The sequence below is a fragment of the Manduca sexta genome, chromosome 26 (genome assembly GCF_014839805.1).
Source record: "Manduca sexta isolate Smith_Timp_Sample1 chromosome 26, JHU_Msex_v1.0, whole genome shotgun sequence".
Lineage (NCBI taxonomy): Eukaryota > Metazoa > Arthropoda > Insecta > Lepidoptera > Sphingidae > Manduca > Manduca sexta.
In genome coordinates this window covers 19,454,670-19,482,494 of record NC_051140.1, presented here as the reverse complement: position 1 = coordinate 19,482,494, position 27,825 = coordinate 19,454,670, and the positions used below count along the sequence as shown (strand labels likewise).

General features: G+C 38.0%; 2 protein-coding genes across 3 annotated transcripts; one reads left to right on the top strand and one right to left on the bottom strand.

Annotated features, from left to right (window-relative positions):
* Positions 1-670: 670 nt before the first annotated feature.
* On the bottom strand, positions 671-3,192 carry LOC115446866 (solute carrier family 35 member E1 homolog). Its single transcript, XM_030173677.2, has 2 exons — positions 2,410-3,192; positions 671-1,675 (listed from the first exon to the last, which is right to left on the bottom strand). Exons 1-2 carry the CDS (start codon positions 2,729-2,731, stop codon positions 1,059-1,061), a joined length of 939 nt encoding a protein of 312 aa, XP_030029537.1. The 5' UTR covers positions 2,732-3,192; the 3' UTR covers positions 671-1,058.
* A 1,198-nt stretch (positions 3,193-4,390) lies between these two features.
* Positions 4,391-13,394, top strand: LOC115446865 (palmitoyltransferase app). Of its 2 annotated transcripts, none has more exons than XM_037443511.1 (5): positions 4,391-4,842; positions 9,205-10,003; positions 10,083-10,204; positions 11,379-11,640; positions 13,253-13,394. In XM_037443511.1, exons 2-4 carry the CDS (start codon positions 9,257-9,259, stop codon positions 11,602-11,604), a joined length of 1,095 nt encoding a protein of 364 aa, XP_037299408.1. In that variant the 5' UTR covers positions 4,391-4,842; positions 9,205-9,256; the 3' UTR covers positions 11,605-11,640; positions 13,253-13,394. The 2 variants fall into 2 exon arrangements, with proteins under 2 accessions (XP_037299408.1, XP_037299407.1); XM_037443510.1 differs by having other exon boundaries at positions 4,408-4,842; positions 9,202-10,003.
* Positions 13,395-27,825: the final 14,431 nt, after the last annotated feature.

The window sequence follows — 27,825 nt, the reverse complement described above, 5'->3', positions numbered from 1 at the left end:
TTATATATATCCTTTTCTAACGAACCTATGCCTAATGTTTGTATTCCTTCGAGCCAATTTGTAATTATATGTATAGGTATGTGACTATAATGAATAGTGCGCCGTTTTTATGTGCAACTTTGTTAGTCTATGACGCGTCTATTTGTAAAACGTTATTGATTCTGATCATCTGTATTTAACTCCTCCCGACGCCAGACTTTACCTTTACAGATGGCATATGGCTCATCCAAAATTTTCATAGTTTTTTCCAACATGGCTTCGCTCGTATTGTGCGTTTAGCCGCTGCGACAAATTGATGACAATTGACAACTTATTCTTCTCTATGAATTGATAAAAGTATTCATAATTTCGGCTTGCTCGATTTAAGATTTTTTAAACTTTAATGATTAAATCCTCTTTGTTATGGAGGGTAGAGGTAAGAACGACCATCTCGTATATAGAAGTGTTCGTTGAAAAGAGGAGTTTAACCCCACACTGAGATTTATAGGCGGGAATGATCCTATTTGCGAATAAACGAAAAACTTGGCGCCGTCCCTAAATGTAAAATGTACGCCAAGTGAAACCATATTACAGGCCTGCTAACATACAACTTATACATAAACGCTTAAAATAGTTGCAGCATTTGTATAAACCAATTCACTACACATTGCGATTAATAATACAAACAATATATAAACAATAGTATATATTTTGTATCAAACAATTTCAAAATATAACTTCATCGGCTCTGCCGCAGATCGCAATCACAACAGTTGCGATACTTTAAAAATTATAATTAATTCTATACAAATTTATCTAATACAAGGGTGGCTTCCTTATTATTATAAATTCATCTAAGCACATTGTCTATTCCAGTGGCGTAGCTAGCGTAGGTGACATCCATGCTGGGTACGTATAGGGCTTATATACTCATAAGCCTATCTGTACCTACTATGTACCGACTGATACATAATGTGATTTGTGTAGTAATGGAACAATGGAAATAGTACAGTAAGTTTATTTTAGATATCAGATCTACAGCCCTAGCTACAACACCAACAGTTTATAAACAGTGGTGGTCAGACGGGCAGCACGGATCGGGATGCTCGCTGACGCGCCGCAATCTTGGCGCGGTTGTAGAGCAGTACGCCCAAGGCCGCCAGCGCCATACCCGCCAGGTTGAGCGGCGGCGCCGGGTTGCGCAGCACCACCAGCGACGCTGCCACCACCGCAGCGCGCTTCGCTGCCGACGCTACCGCATACGCGAGCGGCGTCACGCGCGACAGCACGCTGAACGCCGCCACCGCCTGCAGCCACGCCAGCATTCCGTCGGCGGCCAACAGCGGCACGGCGCGGTCCCACTCCACGTCGGCCACGAGCAGCGCACGCGCGTCCCGCAGCAGCCACAGCGGCGCCAGCAGCAGCAGCGCGAGCTGCGCCAGGGCGGCCAGCAGGCGCAGGTGGTGCGCGCCCGTGTCGTGTAGTGCGCGCTTGGAGTACAGGTGCTGCAGCGCCAGCAGGGCCGCCGCCGCCAGCGCCGCGCCCAGCCCGAGCGCGTCGAATTGCAGCTCGGTGGCGGACGCCACACCCACGCCGGCGGCTATCACCACCAGCGCCACCTGCACGCCGCCTGGTTGCCGCTCGCCGAACAGCACACGCGCCAAACCCGCCGTCCACAGTGGCGTTGTTGCCTTCACTGCATGGGCACCATATTTAGGATAAAATAATAATATTTTAAGGCATATAACCTCTTCTTCATATAACCTGTTCAAGAACAATTTAGTTACCTGGTGTTAAGTGATCTGCACCACCTCTAAACACAATACCAAACAAATAATGAATGCATTGCTGATTTCGAATTAATAGGAATTAGGGAGTAGAGGTGGTAATGGGGCCTCTAGAAATCTAACTCACTACACAAAACTACTCAGATCAAACTAGGCCATTCATGCTATAGATGAACAATAATAATATCGAAATTGTTGCTCTTAAATGTTAGTCAATATAGTCAAAATTACCTATAATGATGTAGAAGGACCACCTAATTACGATTTCATATCTGGTAGTCATTATAAGCATTATAGTCACATTGCCTACACAAATTTTATGAGAATTTAATCATAATACAAATTTTATTGTAAAAAATCTATGTTGTCCCTCATCAGTTGATATAGTAGTTATAATATTTACTTAAGTAACAAATATGGTAACAATAATGATTGTGTATTTTAATTATTAAAGAAAGTACTTGATTGTTTATTGGAACAAATATAATGTTAGCCAGCAAAAAATTATGTGATTGATAATGTAATGTGTTTCCTATTTACCTTAGATAAATGGAAATGGTATGCAACCAGGATTTTATAAGTCATAGTGTTTGATAAGTGTGGAAGCATTAAAAAATCAAAACTAACAAGGATGCGGTCTGACCTGTGTGTGCATACGACACGGGCACTTTCCATATGGAGATTTGCGAGCAAAGTGTAGTGAGCACCTTGGCGACGGCGAGTGGCAGCAGCACGCGCCAGTAGTAGCCCGGCGGGAAGCGCGCCGCTCGCACCCCGCATGCCGCCAGCGCCGGCGCGCTGCAAGCCACGACCGCCGCCAGCTGCACGGCCGCCACGGTCAGCGGGTACGGGAACTCCGTCAACGCCACTTTACCCACCACGTTGCTGGCCGAACTGAGCGCGTACCATGCCACGCACAGAGCCGCCACCGTCAGGGTCTCGCGTCGGGATCCGCTAGCGCCCATGCTGGTGTCTGTACTCAATATGCACTCACCAATACACTCTTCAATTCACTATTTTTTGGGATAAGATGTTCTCTCATAATTTTGCTTTAACTTTTTAAAATAATTGTGTTTTTACTATATATCACTACTTATATCACTTTAGTTTATTGGCAAAAGTCCGTCTCCGTGGCAATGGCATTGTATTTTTGGACTTGTACGCTACTCCTGAGATAGTACTAACTATTAACACAACAATATGTAGGCAATTAAGATAATTAAACAATGAGAGGTTTCATAATTGATTATCCACTTAAACTCCATCAATGCACTATTAATCAGTTTATGCAACATGTAATTAATTAAAAAGTTATCGTCGACGAAACATAACCTATAACCACTTCCTACTCCAAAATCAGCACCAAATGTTTTGGCATTTAGACATTTAGACAAATGACATTTGACATCTAATGACACCTCAGAATGACACACAAAGCACAGATGTTGATGTTGATGTTTAGAGGTAAATATCAACTAGTGATATGAAACATAATATTATAAAATAAATATGTAGTATAATATAAATCGAATGAATTTATGTAGTGTTTCGTTTACAATATATTAGTACGCTAGTAAAATACCGGGCTATTTCGTTAGATGATAAAAGAAGAAAAATAAATAAATCTAAATATAACTAAAAAGGTTGAAACGAATGTCTTCATTATATCAAAATATTCAATGTATAAATCATTAACTTGGTCTTTGTTAATTTATAATATGATTAAATATTTATTTTGTAATATTTAACATAACAACCTGTTGTTTTGTAACACGGTTTTGGAACTGTTATTTCAACGTCATTGGAACAAGTGTAACAAATATGTATTTTAACCTGCTATGCCTCACACCTATATATGTACTATGCTGCTATCTATTGCAAAGTAAATTAATAAAATACAGAACGGCGCGAGATATTGAGTAGTGATGAACAGTTTTAATAATTTTCAATTTTTTTTTTAATTATCTGTTAAAACCTGTTACCGTCTGTATTTTTATTCTACCAAAGTACTTAGTTAACTAGTTGTAATATTGAAAACACACAATATTATTTTTCTCTTACTAATAAGAAAAGAGAGAAGCTTCTGAAAATTGTCAGCGTAATGAAATGGAACTGGTTGTTACAGATGTCAACAGGAACAGTTAAAATTTTCTTATTTATGAAAATATCATTAGCAAAAACATAGAGTAGCTTGTGACAGCGTATAAAGGAACTTTTGGCCATCCGATCCTATGGAATGGAATCACTTTTTTCATTTTTGCTTAACTGTTACCATTTGTTATTGATTCATACCTTTTGTATTTAACTATTACGAAAAATAAGCCTCTCGCTTATACAGCATACATAAGACATGTCTAATATATTCGTCATACATGAAATTGATTTTTGATTCAATAAAAATAAGGAGCACAGCCGCGTTTACTTGGATACTTGCATAGTAAATTATTCCATGGTATTGTTAAAATAGGAACAACAATTGCATTTGTGGATAATGACACGATGCTTGAGTGCAGATGCAGCACGGCACGCGACTTTCTGAGGCGACGTCACGATTCGTTCGTGTCGCGATGTCGAATAAAATACTTTTAAAATGTTGCGAGTATTTCCGGTCGGCACTTGGTCAGTACTCAGTACGTACCAGGTGTAAAAACCTGGACGCTTAAATACGCATCATCCCTAGCATACATACTGAATTATATTTCTCTCTAACTTTACTCGTTAGTCGTTCTCACTTAGAAAACAAAAGTTTGTGTGAATTTTTTTATTTTTGTAAAATTGATTATTTCTTCACTAAATGGTTCTGGAGATAAGATAAGATTATTTGACGTGTCGTCAAGTTGTGGAAAAAGTATTTTCGATGTTCAGTGCAGCAAACGAGACAGGGATTTATGATTTTTTTAACAGTAGTGATAGCGAGAACTGTGTTAGTGAACTGCCACAGAAGTGTTGTTTTGGTCTTTCCGCAAGAAACCGCAGTCCGGAGGGAGCAGAACAGACTCATCTTGGAGTCAGCTAGTGTTCGACCAACAATAACCACTGAGACCTGCTCCACCCATCGTCACCATTGCTCGCACAGGTATCTTCTGATTATAATACAACTCAATTAATAGATTGATGCGCCATATCCGCAGGAGTTGTAGTATGATGTTGCGAGGTGTGGGTACACCGCTCGGTGGCCGGGGCTCAGGGCGCGGGCGCGGTGCTGGTGCGGTGGTAACGTTGCAGACTGCATGCAACAGATGTTTGTGTCGTGTGTTCCTCCCTGTGGCGCATGGTGTGCTCATGGACTCGCGTGAATACTTTATTGTTCAATCAGGTTAACTATTTATTTCACTATTATATGAAACTCATAATTACCTACTATAGTATAAAAGTGATGGTTCTAACTCTGGCACTGCACACATACATGCCTCAACACAAACAAACAATGTACTGTTGTCTGTTTGTTTTATATTTTTTAATTTTTTTTTTTGTAGTTTATTGAGAGTAATATTGCTAGGAATGCATAGATTTGGAATTATGTTATCATCTATATTGTGGCAATATTGTACATCATCATGATCAGCCACATTAAGTCCACTGCTGAACATAGGCCTGCCCTAAAGATTTCAAAACAATATTGTACATAATAATAATAATATAATACTTTAATGAATGCCTACCAATAATATAAAATATTGTATAAATATGGTTTGTCTGGGGCTACCCGTGTGAAAGTCCATGACATGCTTGTGTGTAGGTGTTTAATGCTTTTATTATACCCTATTATATGTGTCATCCAACTTGTGGGCTTATAGACATGGTGAGTAGTCATTAATCTGTGACCTTTATTTATTAACATAATTTTTGTAAGTGTAGATTTTGAGTAGATGCTATTCCATGGAATCATTGAGTAATTTGGTTTTTGCCATAAATTTGGGTCAATAGTTTGTGTTTGTCCATCCCACATAGTTGAATAGCCAGGCTAGTAACAAGACAATTCAACTTATACATAATATTGGAACTACTCTCACAAGTAAAATGTGCAGCTGTTGTATCATAAAACATAATATTTCATAATAGTATCAGTAAGAGACATTAGGTATGTTAGGCATATTATCAAAAGGTATTGTTGTGTCACATCCTTGACCTAGAAGCATATAAGACTCCACTCCCACACCCTCCATTACAACTCCTGTAAGCCAGGATCAGCAGTTGCATGTACTGTGTGATACCAAGCAACAAAATTAATCAAATAGAAAAATGGGAAAGAAATTTAACCATTGAAAAGAAAGCAGCTTTGTATATGAGGCTCTAAATAAGAAGTACTAGGTTTGAATTGTAGGTTGGGCAGCAATTGGTGTGAGATATTCTAACATTATTTAAGACGCGAGACCGGATCCCTTAGGGGTTCATAACATAACTGTTACTAATAACTAAGCCAAAACAATCCTGCAACATGTTTGAGAATGCTTTTTTGTGGAGCATGCATAGGAGTTATTTAACAGCAATAGGCGAATAAGAACACAAATTTCATAATAGATTCTCAAAAATTTACAAATTCCAAAATTGGGTCACTTTTTCTTTATGATGCAGTATGTTAATTTCTCAATCCGGCAACATCTATTTCATAACCTTTGTACACAATCATTAATGTGAAAGATTAAACAAATATGCTATCTTTTTTTTAAATGGAGTGCAGAATACTCAATTGAATATTGTTAAGAAAATGAATACAATATATTATATATGTATATTAAATTGACAATATAAGATTGCACCCCATATACAGGGTAATTTTGATATTGCATTATTATATCAAACTACATACTTGTCTTTGTCTCTGCTAACATTGTGCCAAAAATCCATGAATAACAGATATTTTTACCAATAATCCCAGTTATAATTTTCTGTATTTTTGATCATTTTGTAGCATAGTGCAAGTATGGCATATGCATGAGTTTATTTCTGACTGAAAATGTGATGTTGTTGCTGTAACAAATTCTCTTAGAGTAGTAGTAGTGAGGTTAGCGTGCATAAAATCGAAATGACTTTTTATTGCTACTTATTTTGTTTGAAACTTACACTTTTTTATTTTACATCTTGTAGGACTTTATTGTAATGTGTTGTTTTCAAGAATATAAGTATGTAGTTTCATTTACTAACGCAATGTTAAAATGACCCTGTATAATGCTGGTTAATGATGATTAATTTAACAAATATGATAAGCCCTTGCTTATTGATTATCACCTTAATATTATTTCATAGTTCTAATAGTATACTCAACAATGTAAAGTTAGCAATTGAGTCAGGATTGTACAGTTCATAATTTATATTGGGAATATTGTTTTTATTGCAACACACACAATAATATGCCATGAGTATTGTTGATTGAGAAGTCTGTAAGGAGAATGACCAAGTCTGTCGCACACTTTAAAGGAAATGTATGATAGCCTTGTGAAGTTATACATGAATTGCATTGAATGTCATTCAATTCATTTAATCAATTGTTAACGGAACAAACTTTATTTTGAGAGAATTGAATTATATTATATTATAGCAAGATAATACAATAGCAATATTTTATTTATGATTATAGTTGATCATAAATATTAATAATTTCCATATAGCTTATTCCTAATGATAGCCTACATTTGTTCAATACTAACTGTCACATACATTTTTATTGTATACTGATTACTTAAAGTACCTGCAACATAAATGTAGTAATTATTTATAGCAAATGAAACCAATTTAAAAACATTGTTGAACAACTTTACCGAACACATGTCACAAGAATATCGCCTATTTTATTTGTATCATTGGATATATACTACATCATCCGAAAGGAGACTAACTTTAACTTCACAAACTACAACTTTGTGAATGTACAGGACAACTGAACTGTACACTTACATCTAAATGAAATTGAAGTTATACATATAATAATTGTATGAAAATCCCACAATGAAAAACAATTATTGTTGACTTATGTGGAAGTATAATTTTCAATATCATATATATAATATGTTATTTATCTTTTTGAACTTCTCCATTTTCGATTATAATAGCTGTAGAAATGTTGTTTTATAATATGTTATTTCAATAATTTTTATTTGTATACTTTTGAAATAAAAGCAGTATGTTGTTGCTCTGAAAGAGATATTTTTATTATAATAATTTTCTTATTTAACATATAGAGCTTACACACATACTAATAAATAAAACTAATCTTACCTGAAAGAGAAACAACATTTAAAACTATTACTTCACATTCACAAATATTTTAAATCTTTATTTATCCGTTTAAAATTGAAATGTCATTTTACTTTCAATGTTGTCAATCTTGTCTATTAAAAAAACCATAGAGATATTTAAAAATAATAAAATTAAATGAAGTGTTAGAAACTTCATTTACATATATATAAAATAAAATACATAAATGATGAAAAATGTTACTTTGGTTTAGAAATTTGAGGTATTGTTGATAATGTAGAAGGGCATGCATGTTTCATAAAGTTTTCATATTGTTCGGAGGTTTTCAAAAATTACATCACATATTTATAATATACAAATGTCAACTTACTTATTCACTTTTCAAAATCATTAAACTTTATACACACAATCTTCTTTCCAATTCGAGTTTTTATGTTTCATTGCACATTACATATTTTAATAAAATAATTGAACCTAATACAAAATGAATCATTCACATTCTGTTTCATTTTGAGGCTTTCCCTGGTACATCTTCGAAGTACAAGGTCAAACAAGGACATTTTAGTTAGGGTAGAATTTTGAAACTGTATTAAACCTATCACAAAAACAAGCATCAAAATCCTATTAATTGATTTTGAGGACTTCTTTCTAGACATATTCGAAGTCCTATACCAATGAAATTAATTCGGAGCTTATACATAATGGAACTCTAGGAATCATTTCAATGATCACATATCACGGGGTAAAAATTATTGGTATTCAAAGATATATTATATATTCAAATATATTTTATGAGGAATAGAAAGACTTTCCTCCTTTAGAGTTGGTTTATAAAGTATAATTTTTTACATACATATTATTATAAAACAAAGTCCCCAGTTGTGTCTGTCTGTCTAAACCCGATAAAATCATAAAACTACTGAATGGATTCTAATTTTATGATGTATCCTGGAAATACTTAGAAACGCGGGCGAAGCCGCGAGCCATAGCTACTATTATTATAGTAAATATAATTTTTTTACCAACTTATTTTTCTACTTGTATTATAAGCAGATAAGGCAGATCCTAAGTAAAAAGTTATTAATTACAATTAATAAAGAATATATACAATGTAATAAATTCATTTTTCCTAGTTAGAATACGATTTATTTTTCAATAATTTCCAAAATAATAAGTACTTATTTATAAATAACTGCACAAATTGAAAAACACTGACGTGGTGATGTGACATTATGTTCAGCAGTCGTTAGCGGGGAGTGCGGGGAGTACGGCGGGCGCGGGGCGGTGATGCCGCGATGGCGTCGCGGCGCGTGACGCGCAAGTGGGAAGTGTTCGCCGGCCGCAACCGGTTCTGGTGCGACGGGCGGCTGATGACGGCGCCGCACCCGGGCGTGTTCGCGCTCACGCTCGCGCTCATCTGCGGCACGTGCGCGCTGCACTTCGCGTTCGACTGCCCGTACCTGGCGCAGCGCGTGTCGCCCGCCGTGCCGGCCGTGGGCGCGGCGCTGTTCCTGTTCACGCTGGCGGCGCTGCTGCGGACGGCGCTGTCGGACCCCGGCATCATCCCGCGCGCCGCGCCGGCCGAGGCGGCGGCGCTGGAGGCCGAGGCGGAGGGCGGCGCGGGCCGGCCGCCGCCGCGCGCTCGCGAGGTGCTCGTGCGCGGCCGCCCGGTCAAGCTCAAGTACTGCTTCACGTGCAAGATGTTCCGCCCGCCGCGCGCCAGCCACTGCTCGCTGTGCGACAACTGCGTGGACCGGTTCGACCACCACTGTCCGTGGGTGGGCAACTGCGTGGGCAAGCGCAACTATCGTTCGTTTTACACGTTCGTGGTGTCGCTGTCGTTCCTGGCGGTGTTCGTGTTCGCGTGCGCGGTGACGCACCTGGCGCTGGCGGCCCGCGGCGCGGGTCTGCCGGCGGCGCTGCGCTCCACGCCCGCCTCGGCGCTGGTGGCCGCCGTGTGCTTCCTGTCCGTGTGGTCGGTGCTGGGGCTGGCCGGCTTCCACACATACCTCGCCTCCACCGACCAGACCACCAACGAGGACGTGAGTTGACACTAGATTCGATTGTGTTGTTTGTCCGCCGCGTGAATCGAGTGTAACCGTATGTGTGATGTGATTGCAGATCAAAGGCTCGTTCTCGTCGCGGCGAGGCGTCTCCAACCCCAACCCGTACTCGCGCGGTAACGCTTGCGCCAACTGCTGGCACGTGCTGTGCGGCCCGCTGGCGCCAAGCCTCATCGACAGGTCGCTGATTTCGCTCAAATTCAAGTTTCCATGTCAATCTATGTTCATTTCGTGTAATAATTTTGAAATTAATCAATTAGTATTGATGTATTTATACAGTTTTTTTTACATGGGGTTACTAACCATACACTTGTCTTTTTAAAATAGCACTTACAATAAGTCATTCGAACTGTAGATGAAACATGAAAAACAAAGATATGCGAACAATATAAATATCCATAAAAAGTAATTTTGTGCAACTAATTACGTAACAGCACCTGATATGTAAAGACTAGCTTTTGCCCGCGGCTCCGCCCGCGTTACAAAGTTTTTCGGGCTAAAGTATTCCGTTATAAAAGTCACGCTATATATTTTCACGGGAGCCTATATTCTTCCCAGGGTCTCAAACTGTCTCCATAACAAATTTCATCTTAATATGTTGGGTAGTTTTTGAGTTTAACACGTTCAGGCAGTCGGATGCAGCGGGGGACTTTGTTTTATAATATATTGTTGTAGAACTTTTTAAGAGGAACAATCCCGTCATACATCATTGCATAACTTTAACTGTTTACGCAGCGCACGCAACGGAAGCTCTCAAAACTAATAAATGTTCCCCGTTTTTGCAACATGTTTCATTACTGCTTCGCCCCTATTGGTCATAGCTTGATGATATATACCCTATAGCATTTCAAAAACATAGTGCTATCCAACACAAAAATATTTTTTTCAGTTCGATCTGATAGTTCCTAAGATTAGCCATTACTGCTCCGCTCCTATTGGTCATAGCGTGATGATATATAGCCCATAGTACTCCACGAACAAAGAACTATCCAACACAAAAATATTTTTTCAGTTTGAACCGGTAGTTCCTGAGATTAGCCATTACTGCTCCGCTCCTATTGGGTATAGCGTGATGATATATAGCCCATAGTACTCCACGAACAAAGAACTATCCAACACAAAAATATTTTTTCAGTTTGAACCGGTAGTTCCTGAGATTAGCCATTACTGCTCCGCTCCTATTGGGTATAGCGTGATGATATATAGCCCATAGTACTCCACGAACAAAGAACTATCCAACACAAAAATATTTTTTCAGTTTGAACCGGTAGTTCCTGAGATTAGCGCGTTCAAACAAACAAACAAACAAACAAACTCTTCAGCTTTATATAATAGTATAGATGTGTGATTACAGACGTGGGGTGTTCACTATCGACGTGAAGGACGAGCTCCCGTCGAGTTTCGTGCGCGCGCTGAGCGCGGCGGGCGCGGGCGGGGCGGCGGGCGCGGGCGCGGGGGCGCGGGCGCGGGGGGCGCGGGCGGCGCCGAGCCCGTGGCGCTGCAGCCGGCCGCGCTGCAGGCCGCGGCGGGCGACGGCTACGGCGGCCTGTACGACGCGCCCGCGCGCCACGCCTACATGAACCGCACGCTCGACCTCGACCCCGTGCCGCTGCAAGGTCACTACTGCGCTCCACGTTTTGTTTTACTAACTATTATTATTCAAACGTAGCTCTCGGATGACACATTCTACACGATGCCCTCCCCTCGTCCGTCCCTTATCTGTCACGAACACGTCAATTCACAAGTTTCAGACAACATTCGCAAAGGCTTTGACGCATTTCCAGGCGTATGAAGTTACTTTCGCGAAGTGTCCCTGAAGACGGTCCCTCGACATCAGCAAAAGTAAAAAAAAAATATTATTGTACAACAGTGGCGAAGGGTGAAATTTTTCAAAAGGGAACCCGAAGAATCAAATTTTTGACTCACTTACATAATATAATACGTGGTTTAAGGTATAAGGTCAGTTCAACTCAAAACAAACAAGCAGATGAGTTTAACTCTAAAATCAACTATCATTAATATACCCATTATGCGTAGGTAATGCGACTTCACGTTCATAGAATCGAAGAATAATACGCACCGACCGATTATTAATAAACCACAAAATAATTTATTAATTTTAAACCAGAACAACATAAGTAGGTACTTCTTAAATGATGTACAATTGGTGGCGAAATGAGAAGCCCCGGGTTCTTTGAAGATTTTGTCCGACTTTAATTTTAGTGGTGGACAGATCTGGAGAACGTATGAAATATTTTTTCCGGGATTTAAGTCCCGCTTTGTATTTTCCCGGGATAAAAAGGAGCCTTTGTCTTTCCCAGGGTCTTAAACTACATCTAATACCAAATTTTATAGAAATCCGTTTAGTACTTTTTAAAGTTTATCGTTTACAGGCAGACAGACGCGGCGGGGGACTGTTTTAAAATATATTTTTGCAACTTTTTAAGAGGAAAATTTCCGTCATACCTAAATTGTTGCGTAACTTTAACCGTCTAGGCAGCGCACGCAATAGAAGCTTTCAAAAAGACTATATTTGTCCTTTTTTGCAACATTTTCGTTGATGCTCCGCTCCCGGTGGTGATTTGTGATGTTATACTATATAGCCTATGGCCTTTCTCGACAGTGGCGTAGCTAGGCGTGGGCGAAGTGGGCCCTTGCCCACGGCCTGGCACTTAAAGGGGCTTCGCGAGGCCTCTCGATACGATACCACCAGATTTCAAATCTCCGTTTATATTTAAACTTAACAATAACCTTAAAAATGATTAGACGTCACACTCGTCACTTTTCTGAACTTGAAATAAAAACAAAACATAACTCCTAGTTTTACGCTTTATAAAGAACTTTTGTTTTCCGGTTGAAGGACATTGTAGCCAGTTTAACTACTTGACATAATAAGACTTAACATCTCATGTCTTAGGATGACGAGCGCAGTGGTATACTAATACAAAGCAAAAAAAGAGCATGTTTGGTAAGATAAATTTATTGGGCAATTCTTAGGAACGAAAATAAAGGGGCCTCGCTGATGCGACTTCGCTTACGTCTATATTAGTCCACGCTAAGCCACTCTTTCTCCATAAATGGGCTATGTAATATTAAGATTTTTTTAATTTGAATTAGTAATTCTAGAGATTAGTGAGTTCAAAAAAAAACAAACAACAAATTCAGCTTTATATAATAGTACCGATTAATATTGAGCGAAACAATAAGGCGATATGTGGTCGTGTACAGAGGTATGCATCGGCGGCGCGGCGTCCGGCGGCGGCGGGCTCAGCGCCTCGCGCCTGCGCCTGCTGCACGACACCACCATGATCGACGCCGCGCTCGACCTCGACGAGCCCGAGCCGCCGCCGCACCTGGGCGCGACCCCCGGCGTGACCCCCGGCGCGACCCCCCGCGCGGCCCCCCGCGCGCCGCCGCCGCCGCCGGCGCTGCACGCGCTCTGACGGCGCGCCGGGCCGCGCGGCCGCCGCGAGCGCCGCCGCCGCCGCCGCGAGCCGCCGCGCGTCAAGCTCCGGTGCGCCGCGCCGGACCGGCCGACATCACGTGTAAATAAATATAGACATAAATAAATTAGGTCATATTGTGGAGTAATGTCTGGTTTTATTCATTCAATACGTGCCTTGTATACTCTGCACCTGAGTATTCGACACATTAGTGTCGACTGAACTTGCATGATGCAATGCACACCGTGTGTATATATTTTCCCGTATTATTTTTATACCTTTTATCTACTGACTACTGACCTACCGTGCCACATCGTCAGCCTCGCGAAACAAACTGTCACCGGTACTCGGTGAGTGGAGACCGTCACGTACGCTCCTTGCCTTACACAGCCACTCGCCTCAACTCATGAGCATGTGCTTGAAAATTGCGGCCACCTATCCGTTTTATCTCGAGGTCTTTAAAATCAACAAAGGAAAAAGTTTTATATATTCGTCGTAATTTTACTAGTTTCAACCGACTTAAAAAAACGAGGATATTCTCAATTAGACTGTATATTTTTATGTTTGTTCAGAACTTTTGACTAGGTGAACCGATTGATGTTTTTATTTTATTTGAAAGCTGGTGCTTCCTTCGTGGTCCCATATACTTAATTTCGTCGTTGGTGAACCCTTGAGTGCGGAGATACATCGGACACTCTTAAAATGATGTCGTCAACTATGATGTCAACATATTCTGATTTATATTAACACAAAAAAGTAAAAGTAAAATCTTATTAACAAAAAACTATACCGCCTTCAAAAACCACAAAAATATAAAAAATAATTGAACGTTATCTATATACTATTTACCGATTTTGGAATCGGCAAATCATTAAAATTGCTAATTCAGCTAGTTAAATACATGAACTAATGTACGAAATAACGTTTAATTTTTATTATACAACGACTCCAAAATTGGTAAACAGTGACGAGTAGGTACACTAGGGTGTATAAAAACAGCCTACCGAAATTGTTACAATGAAGTAGTAAGTACATATTTTATGCCTATAAAGATGTCCGTGTGTACCGGATATGTTTGCATAGGTAACAATTTCGTAATTCTTGAAACGGCAATCCGATCCATTGCGTAGTTATCGAAATCTACCTACAGTAGCCGGCGCGGGGCAACGCGCGAATACTTTCTTAGGTTAAAGCGCGGCGCCGCGCCGTGATACGGGGATTAACATAACTCAACTCGACAGACAAAATAATGTCGACGGCAATGCCCACACGATACAATTTCTTTGGGCTTACCTTACATAAGTCCTCTCGCTTCTAATGAGATAAGGTTCGAAGTGGTCGCCACCACCTCATTCATTTGTCCAAATTCATGTGCACTGAAAATGTTAAGTTACTTATTCACTATTCCGCTCACGAGACAATAAAAAATTCACTTGTTTTTTCTGGAAATCTTAAAAATATAACCCAAAGACCACAAATTCTCGATTGTCACATTACGAAAACTTACGATTCGCACAAGACGAGAGGCGCGTGGGAACTAAAACAAACCGCCATGCCACCTGCCAGTCGCACGCGTCGTTCAATTAAACTATCTATACCTACACCTACATTTGGGTCGGTCATTTTCATTAAATTTATTTGCGTTGTGCAGTACCTACTAACCAATCATTTGCTAGATTCACGTTTGGGCGTTTACTAAATAAAATTCCCTGTTTCGTCACAAGTTAAAAGTTTTTATTACTTAGTACACCAAAGTTTTCTAAAGATATGCTATGGTATTCGGTTAAATTTACGAGTTTCGGAAAATTGGGATATTCTTTCTTGTGACTTCCTTTTAATAAATAGCGTTACCTATCTCATTCTTCTTTCATAAGAAATACAACTACACACACAGCGTTAAAAAAGTCCTTTATTTTAGTATATTTAAATAAAATTCAGGCAGGAAGTTAAAATAAAAGGTTTAAACTATGTACTCACCTTACTGGTTTACAGAAATATTGTAAATATCTTGAAATATTTGATGTTATCTTTCACGGGGTAATCTCTGTTTACAGGTCTAAATGACACTTAAAATAAAATGGCGAATAAATCGTATTAAAATGAACAGAGCCATTTATGTTTTTAGTGGAACTGTATTTCAGTTAGTAGCATAGATATAAGATTGCAGTAATTGTGTAACATCAATAGTTTTAGATTTTTTCGGGGCAGGTGTACTTACCCCGTCGGCGCACTTGCCCCCCTGACCTTATGTATGTAGGTTTTTTTTTTAAATACTTAATAATTTTCCATTTGTTTGTATTATGTAAGGCACTAAAATTAAATAAACGGATGATTAATTAAATCGAAATTAAACTAATTTTCCGGATTCTATCGCGGTTTTTTGTTTTTTATTTTTTTTTTATTTTTCTCCCGACGTTTCGAAGACTTTGCAGCCTTCATGGTCACGGGGGGGACCATGGGAAAATTAGTTTAATTTCAATGTCTAACATTCGCGTAAATATAAGAAATCATTAATTAAATCGAGTTAGCGTCCTCTGAAATCTGCCGCCCCTAAAAGACTGCCGCCCATAGGCTGCGGCCTATACGGCTTATTTACAAATCCAGGACTGAAAAACACTTATAACGAAGCAGATAGATACACGCGCATTGGTGCCGCCGCTTGTAGTTACGTCGCGACGTGAGCGCGCCACCCCCCCGCCTCCCCGCGCTACGGCACCGATTCCTCTACACACAATGCCGGGCCGCGCCAGTCGGGCGGGGACTTTCATGCGCGCGCTCACGTCACGTATCTACGCCACCGCGACTCGCGCGCAGACCATATACTTGCTAATTTTATATTATATCAATGAGTATTGTATGTTTTCACTTATATTCTAATAAACACATACTAACCGAAATACCCCGTTATATGTACTATTTTATAATTATTGTCGTGCGTTGATCACTATTTTGATCACTTACACACTCTTTCCCTTTTTTTTTCTTATGCTGTACCTTGTCTTTAGTCAGTGTATTAAAAGTCATTCTGAACTCGGTAGTTTGGCTTTATTGTCTCTGCCTTAACGAGGCGCTCAAATAATTTACCCCGGCGACAATTTGGGTGCCCAACGTTCAACTTATAAACATTAATAAGTTCTGTTTAAATTCAGTTATTAGAGCAGTGTGTTAGAGTTCCCCTGTGTATGACTGTGATAGTATTTGTGTTTATGAACGGCCAACGTGACCGGGAGCTGCAAAGCGATGGCGCGGAAGACGCGCCACCAAGTGTCGCTGCCAGTGGCGAAGAGTGACATTTTTCAAAAGGTAACAGGCAGGTAAAGGCACACATATTATTGAGATGAAAATTCCAAATTACATATAATCGGATTGTAATTCATATTTAATTTTAGTGCTAAAGATTATGTATTATATATATATATAGCCGCGGGCAAAAGCTAGTACATATATATATATATATTTATATACTAGCTTTTGCCCGCGGCTCCGCCCGCGTTATAAAGTTTTTCAGGCTAAAGTTTTCCGTTATAAAAGTAATAGTTTCCCGGGAGCCTATGTACTTCCCAGGGTCTCAAACTGTCTCCATACCAAATTTCATCTTAATACGTTGGGTAGTTTTTGAGTATAACACGTTCAGGCAGACAGATGCAGCGGGGGACTTTTGTTTTATAATATATTTTTAGAACTTTTAAGAGGAACAATCCCGTCATACATCATTATTGCATAACTTTAACCGTTTACGCAGCGCACGCAACGGAAGCTCTCAAAACTAATAAATTGTCCCCGTTTTTGCAACATGTTTCATTACTGTTCCGCTCCTATTGGTCATAGCGTGATGATATATAGCCTATAGCATTCTACAAATAAAGGGCTTTCCAACACAAAACGAATTTTTCAGTTCAAACTGGTAGTTCCTGAGATTAGCCATTACTGCTCCGCTCCTATTGGTCATAGCGTGATGATATATAACTTAGAGCACTCCACAAATAAAGAGTTATTCAACACAAAAAAAAAATTTCAGTTCGAATCGGTAGTTCCTGAGATTAGCCATTACTGCTCCGCTCCTATTGGGTATAACGTGATGATATATAGCCTATAGCTCTCCACGAACAAAGGGCTATCCAACGCAAAAAGATTTTTTCAGTTTGGACCGGTAGTTCCTGAGATTAGCCATTACTGCTCCGCTCCTATTGGGTATAGCGTGATGATATATAGCCTATAGCACTCCACGAACAAAGGGCTATCCAACGCAAAAAGATTTTTTCAGTTTGGACCGGTAGTTCCTGAGATTAGCGCGTTCAAACAAACAAACAAACTCTTCAGCTTTATATAATAGTATAATACAGGGTAATTTCGACATTGCGTTACTAAATGAAACCACAGGTTCGTGGTGACCTCTGCTAACACCGTGCAAAAGATTATTCATAAGTAACGAATATTTACGTTAATAATCCCGATTTTAGATTTAAGGTTTTTTGATCACGCTGTCTCTTAGCGCGCTTAACTGAAGTGAATGAACTACGTCACAGCTGATGATATTATTACCGGACCTATAGGGCTCAGAAGGTCAGCTCACAAAAGAACTCCCAATACGTTCACTGACTTAGTTGCAGCAGTTCATTGAGTCAATAATTAATTACTACAAAAAATATTTCGTCAATTATAAACGTTATTTTCGTTAATAAAATAGTTTTCTTACCAAAAAAGTTACCCACATAATTACTAAAGTTACAAGATTTAAATCTATTGGTATCGAATTTTTTAGATTCTACATGATATTCCGACATTTATTTTAATTCCAACATTAATATTTCGGTTTGTCATAATATCTAAAAGAAGACTACGTAGACATTACCGAACGTCATATTATGCTTTCTGTACCATTTCTTTGCTAGATAGGTACACTATGGCAATGCGTCCGAGCCTTTGACCGAGTTCGAAGAGCGCGCGATTATTTAATACAGCTATACTCTAAGTGTGTTCCGCGGAACCCTAGGGTTCCGTGATACCTCTGTCGGGGTTCCGCAAGAATTTAGAAAAAAAAAATCAAAACACATCTCTCAATAATAATTAGTAACTGTGACATTGTACTTTTATTATGCTGATTAATAAAAAATACACTTATAAAAACAATTGTTTTATTGTAGGGTTCCATCAAGTATTTTGCTTCCCAAAAGGGTTCCGTCATTTAAAAAGTTTGAGAACCACTGATTTAATACAATAGTCGTACTCTTTCTCACCTAAACTCGCAGTGTTGTCAGTATAAACTTTTTTACCAAAAAGCTTGCTAAAACGACACAGCATTTCAAAAATTCTGATATTAGATTTATTTTATTACATGATGTTCTAACAGATTTAACACACAATTGTATTACAAAATAAAAAAAGTAATGATTTATGATGAAATGATTAATGAAAAGTCTACCTAATTAAAATAATACACAGCAATATTTTAGTATTTTTGAAACATTATTTTAAGTCATAAAGTATAATAGAGATTTTGGATTCAGTCATTCAATAGGCATACAGGGTATAAAATAAACAAGATATTGCACAATAAACAAAACTGTACCTTCACCGCTAGTGAGATGATACGTGCTATTTTGATTGCATTGTCGCACTCAACGCAGTGATGAATGCGTAGTTTATTTTTTCATATTTAATAGTTTTATTAATTTTATTGGTGCAAAAAGGGTCACGTCCCCAGAACTCTGAAAATCGGGACGTCCCGCGCAAATCGGGACATCAGGCAACACTACTCTTGCCGCTACTTTGTGGAATTCGCTAAACTCGTGTGTCGCGTGTTGGTCGGTCAGGTACGAAGAAATTTAAAGTAGTCCCCTAAATGCGACCTTAAATCCTATAAAATAGAGTCTATTTTTAGAAATATTTTTTGCCATTTTGAATATTTTACGATCGCGAAGTTGCATCGTTAAGAGCGTTTACGTGCCGCGCGTGAAGTCAACTATAGGTAATTCTTCGCAAAATTCACTCACACAGAGCCGTTGCGTAGCTGTGTGCGTAGAGTTAGCGCGTCGGCTATCTTTATAGTCAGACCAACCAATTTTGATCTTTTCGCTTTAATTATCTAATTGGAATGTAACTTATGATTTATGAATTTATGATAAATGAAGAATTCTATTATTAAATATATAAGAATTCATCATGAAATAGTTTATATGTATCATTTTGTAATTATAAAAAAAAATAAACATTTTTAACAAATTTTAACGGCAATTTTACACATTGTTATTTTCACTTTTTAAATGCAAATGCTTAAAAAATTAAGCATTTGCATTTAGAAAAAGTACCCTTAGTAAAGTGGAGCTCATCATGAAGCCGAAAGATAGGCACCAGAACTCCGTAATCAGACAATAAATCAGGAAAATTACTGTGCTACGATGTTTATAATGGACCACATAATTACTCCATAGATCTGCAGTTTTTAATATTTAGCGTATTGGAAGTTTAAATTAAGTCATTAGAAATTACATATTGGAATTTATATTTTGAGTCAGAAGGGTAATGAGATGTAATTTTTAGGTGTATAACTAAAAAGTGAGAAATAAAAGACTTCTTTTTTCGGAAGTTGGTTATATTTTTTTTGGATAGTTTTTTTTGAATAGGTATTGCTTCTCAGTGACATCGATCATCAATCGATCGATTGTACATCCATGTATAACAATTTACCAGTTTTATATCCATAGTTTTGCATAATATTTGCGACACACGACGAAGCAAAATAGTTGGTTCTGTACTTTTTTTTGACCAACAGCAGTCAGTAGGACGCAATTTTTTATTTTTGGGCCATGTGTGGGGGTTCAATAGAAGCTTAACCTCAAGTTTGTGGGGTCGCCACCCTTTTCCCCCGGCCGCCATCTTGGAAAAAGGGGTGACAACTTTTTTTTTTTTTTTTTTTTTCGCGATATCTCGGAAACTATACGTCTTACAAAAATTTTGTAAAGCCATAATTTGTAGCAAATTGTTTTGCCTGCAAATATGTTTTTTTTCTCCTTTATCCCCAAATGGTAACTCATACCTTTTCTACCTGCATAACATTCGATAAGTTAAATTTGGTAAGTTCTATGGCAAAGAAAAGAGTTAGGAAAAGGCAGGCAAAACAATTTGCTACAAATTATGACTTTACAAAATTTATGTAAGACGCATAGTTTCCGAGATATCGCGAAAAAAGTGTTTTCACCCCTTTTTCCATGATGGCGGCCAGGGGACAAGGGGGTGACCTCACAAACTTGAGATTAAGCTTCTATTGACCCCCCACACATGTTCTAAAAATAAAATTGGGTCCTCTAAAAAAATAAAAATACAAAGCTCATGTAACATTTCAATGGGCTAATTGTTTTTAGCTTAAGGTTCCATTTTTTTCCTTCGAGTAACTATGCTCAAGTGTTTAATGAGTAAAAAAAGCAACAACCATAACTACAGACGCATGTTATAACATTAGTATATCAATCTTTTAGCTTTTGCTTTAGCCGAAGTTTCAGCGTTGTTACGTTTCCTTTTCTTACCTAGAAATAGCTTTACTTCCCATTGTGTCTGAAACATAATAATATAATAATAATTTATAGTAACTACTAAAATTATTGTCAATCATTAAAGAAAAAAATATTTTACTTACTAAAGTACTAAGATGTGGCAATCACTGTATACACGTGACTATTTTTCTACGCACAGCAAAGTCCAACTGGAATCTCGCCGGAGCGACGAGCGATACGTCCTCTCTCTAGAAAGCCTCAAGGCGGACTAATTTGAAACGATTTGCGCGTTGCGTTTTATAGTGGTATTTAAAATATTTATAGAAAAATAACTGAACTAATTTTGTAGAATTTTTAAATTGTATGTTTTTAAGGAGATGTTCTTCTATTAGAGTAATCCAATATTATATTCAATTAAGTAAGATATAGTGATAAAAAAATCATTTAAATGACCAACATTTCTGAAATTTTCGAATTCTTTGAATTTTTATTTCTCATGAATTAAACATAAAAAGATATTTTTTCTCTATTAACTTGTTTCTTCAGGATCTTTTTAGTTAGATAAAAATAACATATTGTTATGTTCCTTAGTGGTTTAAGATATTTTGAGCTTCGAAATAGACGTTCGAAGCGCAAATTTGAAAACCTCTGTTCAGTAATCATTAAACAATTTACAAATACTCAATAAATCTAAAAATTTTCTCTACTAACTTTTTAGACAACAAAATTTTCTATAATAATTACTAATTCATATGTTTTTAAAATAATGTTTTGATGGATATTATCTCCTTCGAAAAGTGCTGTTTTTGAGACATACGGCGCGCGGATGCGTAAACGCTCTTAATCACAATCTATTGATTATATTTCTATCGGAGGCTGTCATTACGATTTTAATGTGGATTTATGAATTTGCGATAGGTACTGAATGGAAAAATCCAATATCATTTTGTCCGACCCAGGATTCGATCCCGTGACCTTAGCAAAGCATCCGTACTATAATACAACTGCGGCACCGAGGTAGTCACAAATTAATTGTATTAAAAATACTTTGAAGTATGAAACAACTTTTAAAGGAACAAGCAATCTACAAATCATCATTAGGTATTGGTAAACGCATTTACTATTTTGAAAACATGTTAAGATACTTATTGGGACGCCGCGCCGCGCCGCGCCGTGACGCATCCCGTCGCTCGACATTTTTACCCCAAACTATCACATTACCTAATTATCATCAAGATTGTAACTTCGTTATTAATTTTCGTGTGAATTGCTAAAAGTCTGGACTTGCAGAATGATATTTTATTGTTATGAGTGTTATAAAACTAACCGTTGAACGTATTTATTATACCTACTTATCTACTAAAATAAATAAACTACCTACATTAGAATGTGTGTGTTTTGATTTAAAAGAATGAAATAACTTTAAAATTACGGAAATCATGTGTTATGTGTACCTAACTTATGCAGTTGTGGTTGTTTGATTAGTGTCGTTTGCTTATGATGATAGTTTGAGCATAGAAAATATTGTTCTAATGAAATGTGATGATTAGTGCGTGATGTTTATGTTGGCGTTGGATGTCCACCTGCAAGGTCTACAGACGACTTGATAAACGTCGCGGGAACACATTGGATGCAGGCAGCTTTCGACAGGTCCGTCTGGAAATCTTTAGGGGAGGCCTATGTTCAACAGTGGACTTTATATAGCTGATGATGATAATGATGTTTAGGTATGTGTCTTTTTGTAACGTCGGCGTAGCGTCGTCGCTGCTGGTCTAATTGTTGATTGAGTGATGTGGCACGACACAAAACCTTAGGTAGTTAAAGCGCCGACATCAGCTGTTCGGTTGCGGGGCGGCGCGCGCGGTGCGACGAACTACCCTTGCGCTCCGAGTGTGCATCTCTTGTTCGTGTGCGTGAGCATAATATTATCAATGACTGTGTGCGATGTTGCCGCTCCGACGAATTCTAGTATAGTAGTAGTGGCAAAAGGTGTGTAAAAATAAAATGACTATTTGAATATTTATTTTGTTTGAAAATTTTACTTTTTTGTTTTTGACCTTAGGTTAGAGTAACTTATAGTAAACTGCTTCTTTCAAGATGACTTTCTCGCAGTTTAATTTAAGTCTAGGGTTACAAAAAGACCCTGTATATATCTATACTATTACTAGCTTTTGCCCGCGGCTTCGCACGCGTTATAAAGTTTTTCAGGCTAAAGTTTTCCGTTATAAAAGTAGTGGTTTCCCGGGAGCCTATGTTCTTCCCAGGGTCTCAAACTGACTCCATACCAAATTTCATCTTAATACGTTGGGTAGTTTTTGAGTTTAACACGTTCAGGCAGACAGATGCAGCGGGGGTCTATGTTTTATAATATATTTTTTACAACTTTTTAAGAGGAACAATCCCGTCATACATCATTGTTGCATAACTTTAACCGTTTACGCAGCGCACGCAACGGAAGCTCTCAAAACTAATAAATTGTCCCCGTGTTTGCAACATGTTTCATTACTGCTCCGCTCCTATTGGTCATAGCGTGATGATATATAACTTAGAGCACTCCAAAACAAAGGGCTATTCAACACAAAAAGAATTTTTCAGTTCGAACCGGTAGTTCCTGAGATTAGCCATTACTGCTCCGCTCCTATTGGTCATAGCGTGATGATATATAACTTAGAGCACTCCAAAAACAAAGGGCTATTCAACACAAAAAGATTTTTTTAGTTCGAACCGGTAGTTCCTAAGATTAGCTATTACTGCTCCGCTCCTTTTGGGTATAGCGTGATGATATATAGCCTATAGCACTCCACGAACAAAGGGCTATCCAACGCAAAAAGAATTTTTCAGTTTGGACCGATAGTTCCTGAGATTAGTCATTACTGCTCCGCTCCTATTGATCATAGCGTGATGATATATAGCCTATAGCACTCCAGAAACAAAGGGATATCCAACACAAAAAGATTTTTTCAGTTCAAACCGGTAGTTCCTGAGATTAGCCATTACTGCTCCGCTCCTATTGGGTATAGCGTGATGATATATAGCCTATAGCACTCCACGAACAAAGGGCTATCCAACGCAAAAAGAATTTTTCAATTTGGACTGGTAGTTCCTGAGATTAGCGCGTTCAAACAAACAAACAAACTCTTCAGCTTTATATAATAGTAATATAGATTCTGTGCTCCAACGCACACTGCTTTGATGTTAGGAACACACCTACATTGCTTAGACAACAGTGAACTTTATACAATAGCAATAAAGCTCAAATTGACTCTACGTATTAGTTAGAAAACGTTTGTATGGGAAATAGAAAAATGCTGTTTTGAGGATTTTCCCGGCAATTATTCGAATTTTTCTCACCTTTTAAAACTTCCCTAGACCTCCACGAATAATTCAAGACCAAGATAAGATAAATCCGTTCAGCCGTTCTCGAGTTTTAGCGAGACTAACGAACAGCAATTCATTTTTATATATATAGACTAGCTTTTGCTCGCGGCTTCGCCCGCGTGAAGGTGTTTTCCAGGATAAAATTCCACTGTTTGATAAAAGTCTTGCTACATATTTTCCCGGTACTTATAGGTTCAAACTAATTTTATCCCCAATCTATAATTTCAGTTCAATCAGTCGAAAATCTAAGAACATTTATACAAACTTTCATCCCCTATTTTATCCCCTTAAGGGTAGAATTTATCAAAATCCTTTCTTAGGGGATGCCTACGTCATAGTAGCTTTATGCATGTAAAAGTCTTAGCCCGATCCGTCCAATGGTTTGGGCTGTTCCTTGATATATCACTGTCAGTCACCTTTGAGTTATATATTATATTAACAACTGAAGTTAGCTAAAATTGAGTTTCTCGAAGCCGACCACTATTTATGTACTATGTATTTTGAGACTATGCAATTTTGTCGCGTTCGCGATTCACTTTCACTTTTGTTGAGTTTCAGAACGCGATATTAGATCCTCCAACGCGCACGCGAATTTGAACTTTATGCAGCGGTAATAAATTACAAATTGACTCTCCATTTTATTTAGAAAACGTTTGTATGGGAAATAGAAAAATGCTGTTTTGAGGATTTTCCCGGCAATTATTCGAATTTTTCTCAACTTTTAAATCTTCCCTAGACCTCCACGAATAATTCAAGACCAAGATAAGATAAATCCGTTCAGCCGTTCTCGAGTTTTAGCGAGACTAACGAACAGCAATTCATTTTTATATATATAGATATATATTTAGTTCGATTAGCAATAAAAGCGTGTATTTTTTTTTTTTTTTTATACTATTATTTATTTTTCAAGTTTTAGTTTGATTTTTTTTTTAATCCATTTTAGTTATTTGTATTTTAATCAATAACACTTTCTAATTACAAATTTTTTGATCGTATTAAATTACTTCTTTAGCGATGGTAATTTCAAAGCTTTACTGCTTACCAAATTTTGTTCCGTAAAATAAATAGATTAAAATTTATGTTCTGATTATTTTGTTGTGATTAAGAACCCTTTTGTAAGTCGAGGTTATCATATTATATATTATATGAATATTAGATACAGTAATTTGCGAGTATTAGGCTCATCAGTACCTACGCATGTATAAGGAATGAAGAAGGTGAGAACGCAACTATACTGAAAACATTTCGCTCTCCGTTGTGCTGTGCCTAGTGCCCGAGCAAATCCGACAGAGTAAGTCCGAAACCGCAGGCATGCGCAGATAGCGCTAGCTCTATCTCTTTTACTCTTTCACAGCGGATATAAAATAATTTATTAAACCTGGCGGTCCTAATAAGGACAATGGGAAACTCTTATCAAATTATTGCATTGTCATCGGTCCTTGATACGTGTGTAAAGTTTCAAATTAATCAGATTTCTGGAAATTGGTGAAAATTGAGCTCAAATATTCCGTTACATACATAGATACAACCCAAGCTAATAAAAGCGTGTTAAAAATGTCTTGCTTTAACAAAGACCCCTTCTTTTTTTTAAGTTAAATATTTTTTTTTTTAAACTGTACATGTGCAGCAATCACAATATTGGCCTTGCAATATTACTTTAATAAAAACAAGTAACCGACTACATATAAAATCTTTAAACTCGTCTATATTTTTGGCGTCAAATAAAAATTATACATCGTGACTTTATAGTCGTTTTGGAACCGAAAATATTGAAGTCTGTATCAACAATAGCTCTTTCTTTAAAAATACAGTAATGACAGTAAACATATTTGACCTTACGATAAATATTGAAGTCTGTTTTTTTGCGTAATTAAAAGTATAATTATTCATCCAAACACAATAATATTATTAATATATCTAGTTTAAAAAGGAGGTGGTTTATGTTGGCTTTAAATATTAATAATGATGGCCAAAAATCGAATAAAAGTCAAACCGCAATTTCTTAAAAAGTGGAAAATTTTAATAATTAGTTCCTGTGCTGACAATATTTTTTTTTTCACACACATATGAACGTCGAATAGTAAAAATCGTTTTTTTTTAAATAATTCTTTCGTCATGGAAGGAAGGAAGGAAGGAAGGAAGGAAGGAAGGAAGGAAGGAAGGAAGGAAGGAAGGAAGGAAGGAAGGAAGGAAGGAAGGAAGGAAGGAAGGAAGGAAGGAAGGAAGGAAGGAAGGAAGGAAGGAAGGAAGGAAGGAAGGAAGGAAGGAAGGAAGGAAGGAAGGAAGGAAGGAAGGAAGGAAGGAAGGAAGGAAGGAAGGAAGGAAGGAAGGAAGGAAGGAAGGAAGGAAGGAAGGAAGGAAGGAAGGAAGGAAGGAAGGAAGGAAGGAAGGAAGGAAAGGAAGGAAAGGAAGGAAAGGAAGGAAGGAAGGAAGGAAGGAAGGAAGGAAGGAAGGAAGGAAGGAAGGAAGGAAGGAAGGAAGGAAGGAAGGAAGGAAGGAAGGAAGGAAGGAAGGAAGGAAGGAAGGAAGGAAGGAAGGAAGGAAGGAAGGAAGGAAGGAAGGAAGGAAGGAAGGAAGGAAGGAAGGAAGGAAGGAAGGAAGGAAGGAAGGAAGGAAGGAAGGAAGGAAGGAAGGAAGAAGGAAGGAAGGAAGGAAGGAAGGAAGGAAGGAAGGAAGGAAGGAAGGAAGGAAGGAAGGAAGGAAGGAAGGAAGGAAGGAAGGAAGGAAGGAAGGAAGGAAGGAAGAAGGAAGGAAGGAAGGAAGGAAGGAAGGAAGGAAGGAAGGAAGGAAGGAAGGAAGGAAGGAAGGAAGGAAGGAAGGAAGGAAGGAAGGAAGGAAGGAAGGAAGGAAGAAGGAAGGAAGGAAGGAAGGAAGGAAGGAAGGAAGGAAGGAAGGTTTAGGTTTAGGGTTAGGTTTAGGTTTAGGTTTAGGTTTAGGTTTAGGTTTAGGTTTAGGTGTAGGTTTAGGTTTAGGTTTAGGTTTAGGTTTAGGTTTAGGTTTAGGTTTAGGTTTAGGTTTAGGTTTAGGTTTAGGTTTAGGTTTAGGTTTAGGGGTTTAGAGTTTAGGTTTAGGTTTAGGTTTAGAGTTTTAGAGTTTAGGTTTAGAGTTTAGAGTTTAGGTTTAGAGTTTAGAGTTTAGGTTTAGGTTTTAGGTTTAGAGTTTAGGTTTAGAGTTTAGAGTTTAGGTTTAGGTTTAGAGTTTAGAGTTTTAGGTTTAGAGTTTAGGTTTAGGTTTAGGTTTAGGTTTAGAGTTTAGGTTTAGAGTTTAGGTTTAGGTTTAGAGTTTAGGTTTAGGTTTAGAGTTTAGGTTTAGAGTTTAGGTTTGGAGAGTTTAGAGTTTAGGTTTAGAGTTTAGGTTTGGAAGTTTAGGTTTAGGTTTAGGTTTAGAGTTTAGGTTTGAAGTTTAGAGTTTAGGTTAGAGTTTAGGTTTAGTTTTAGGTTTAGAGTTTTAGGTTTAGAGTTTAGAGTTTAGGTTTTAGAGTTTAGAGTTT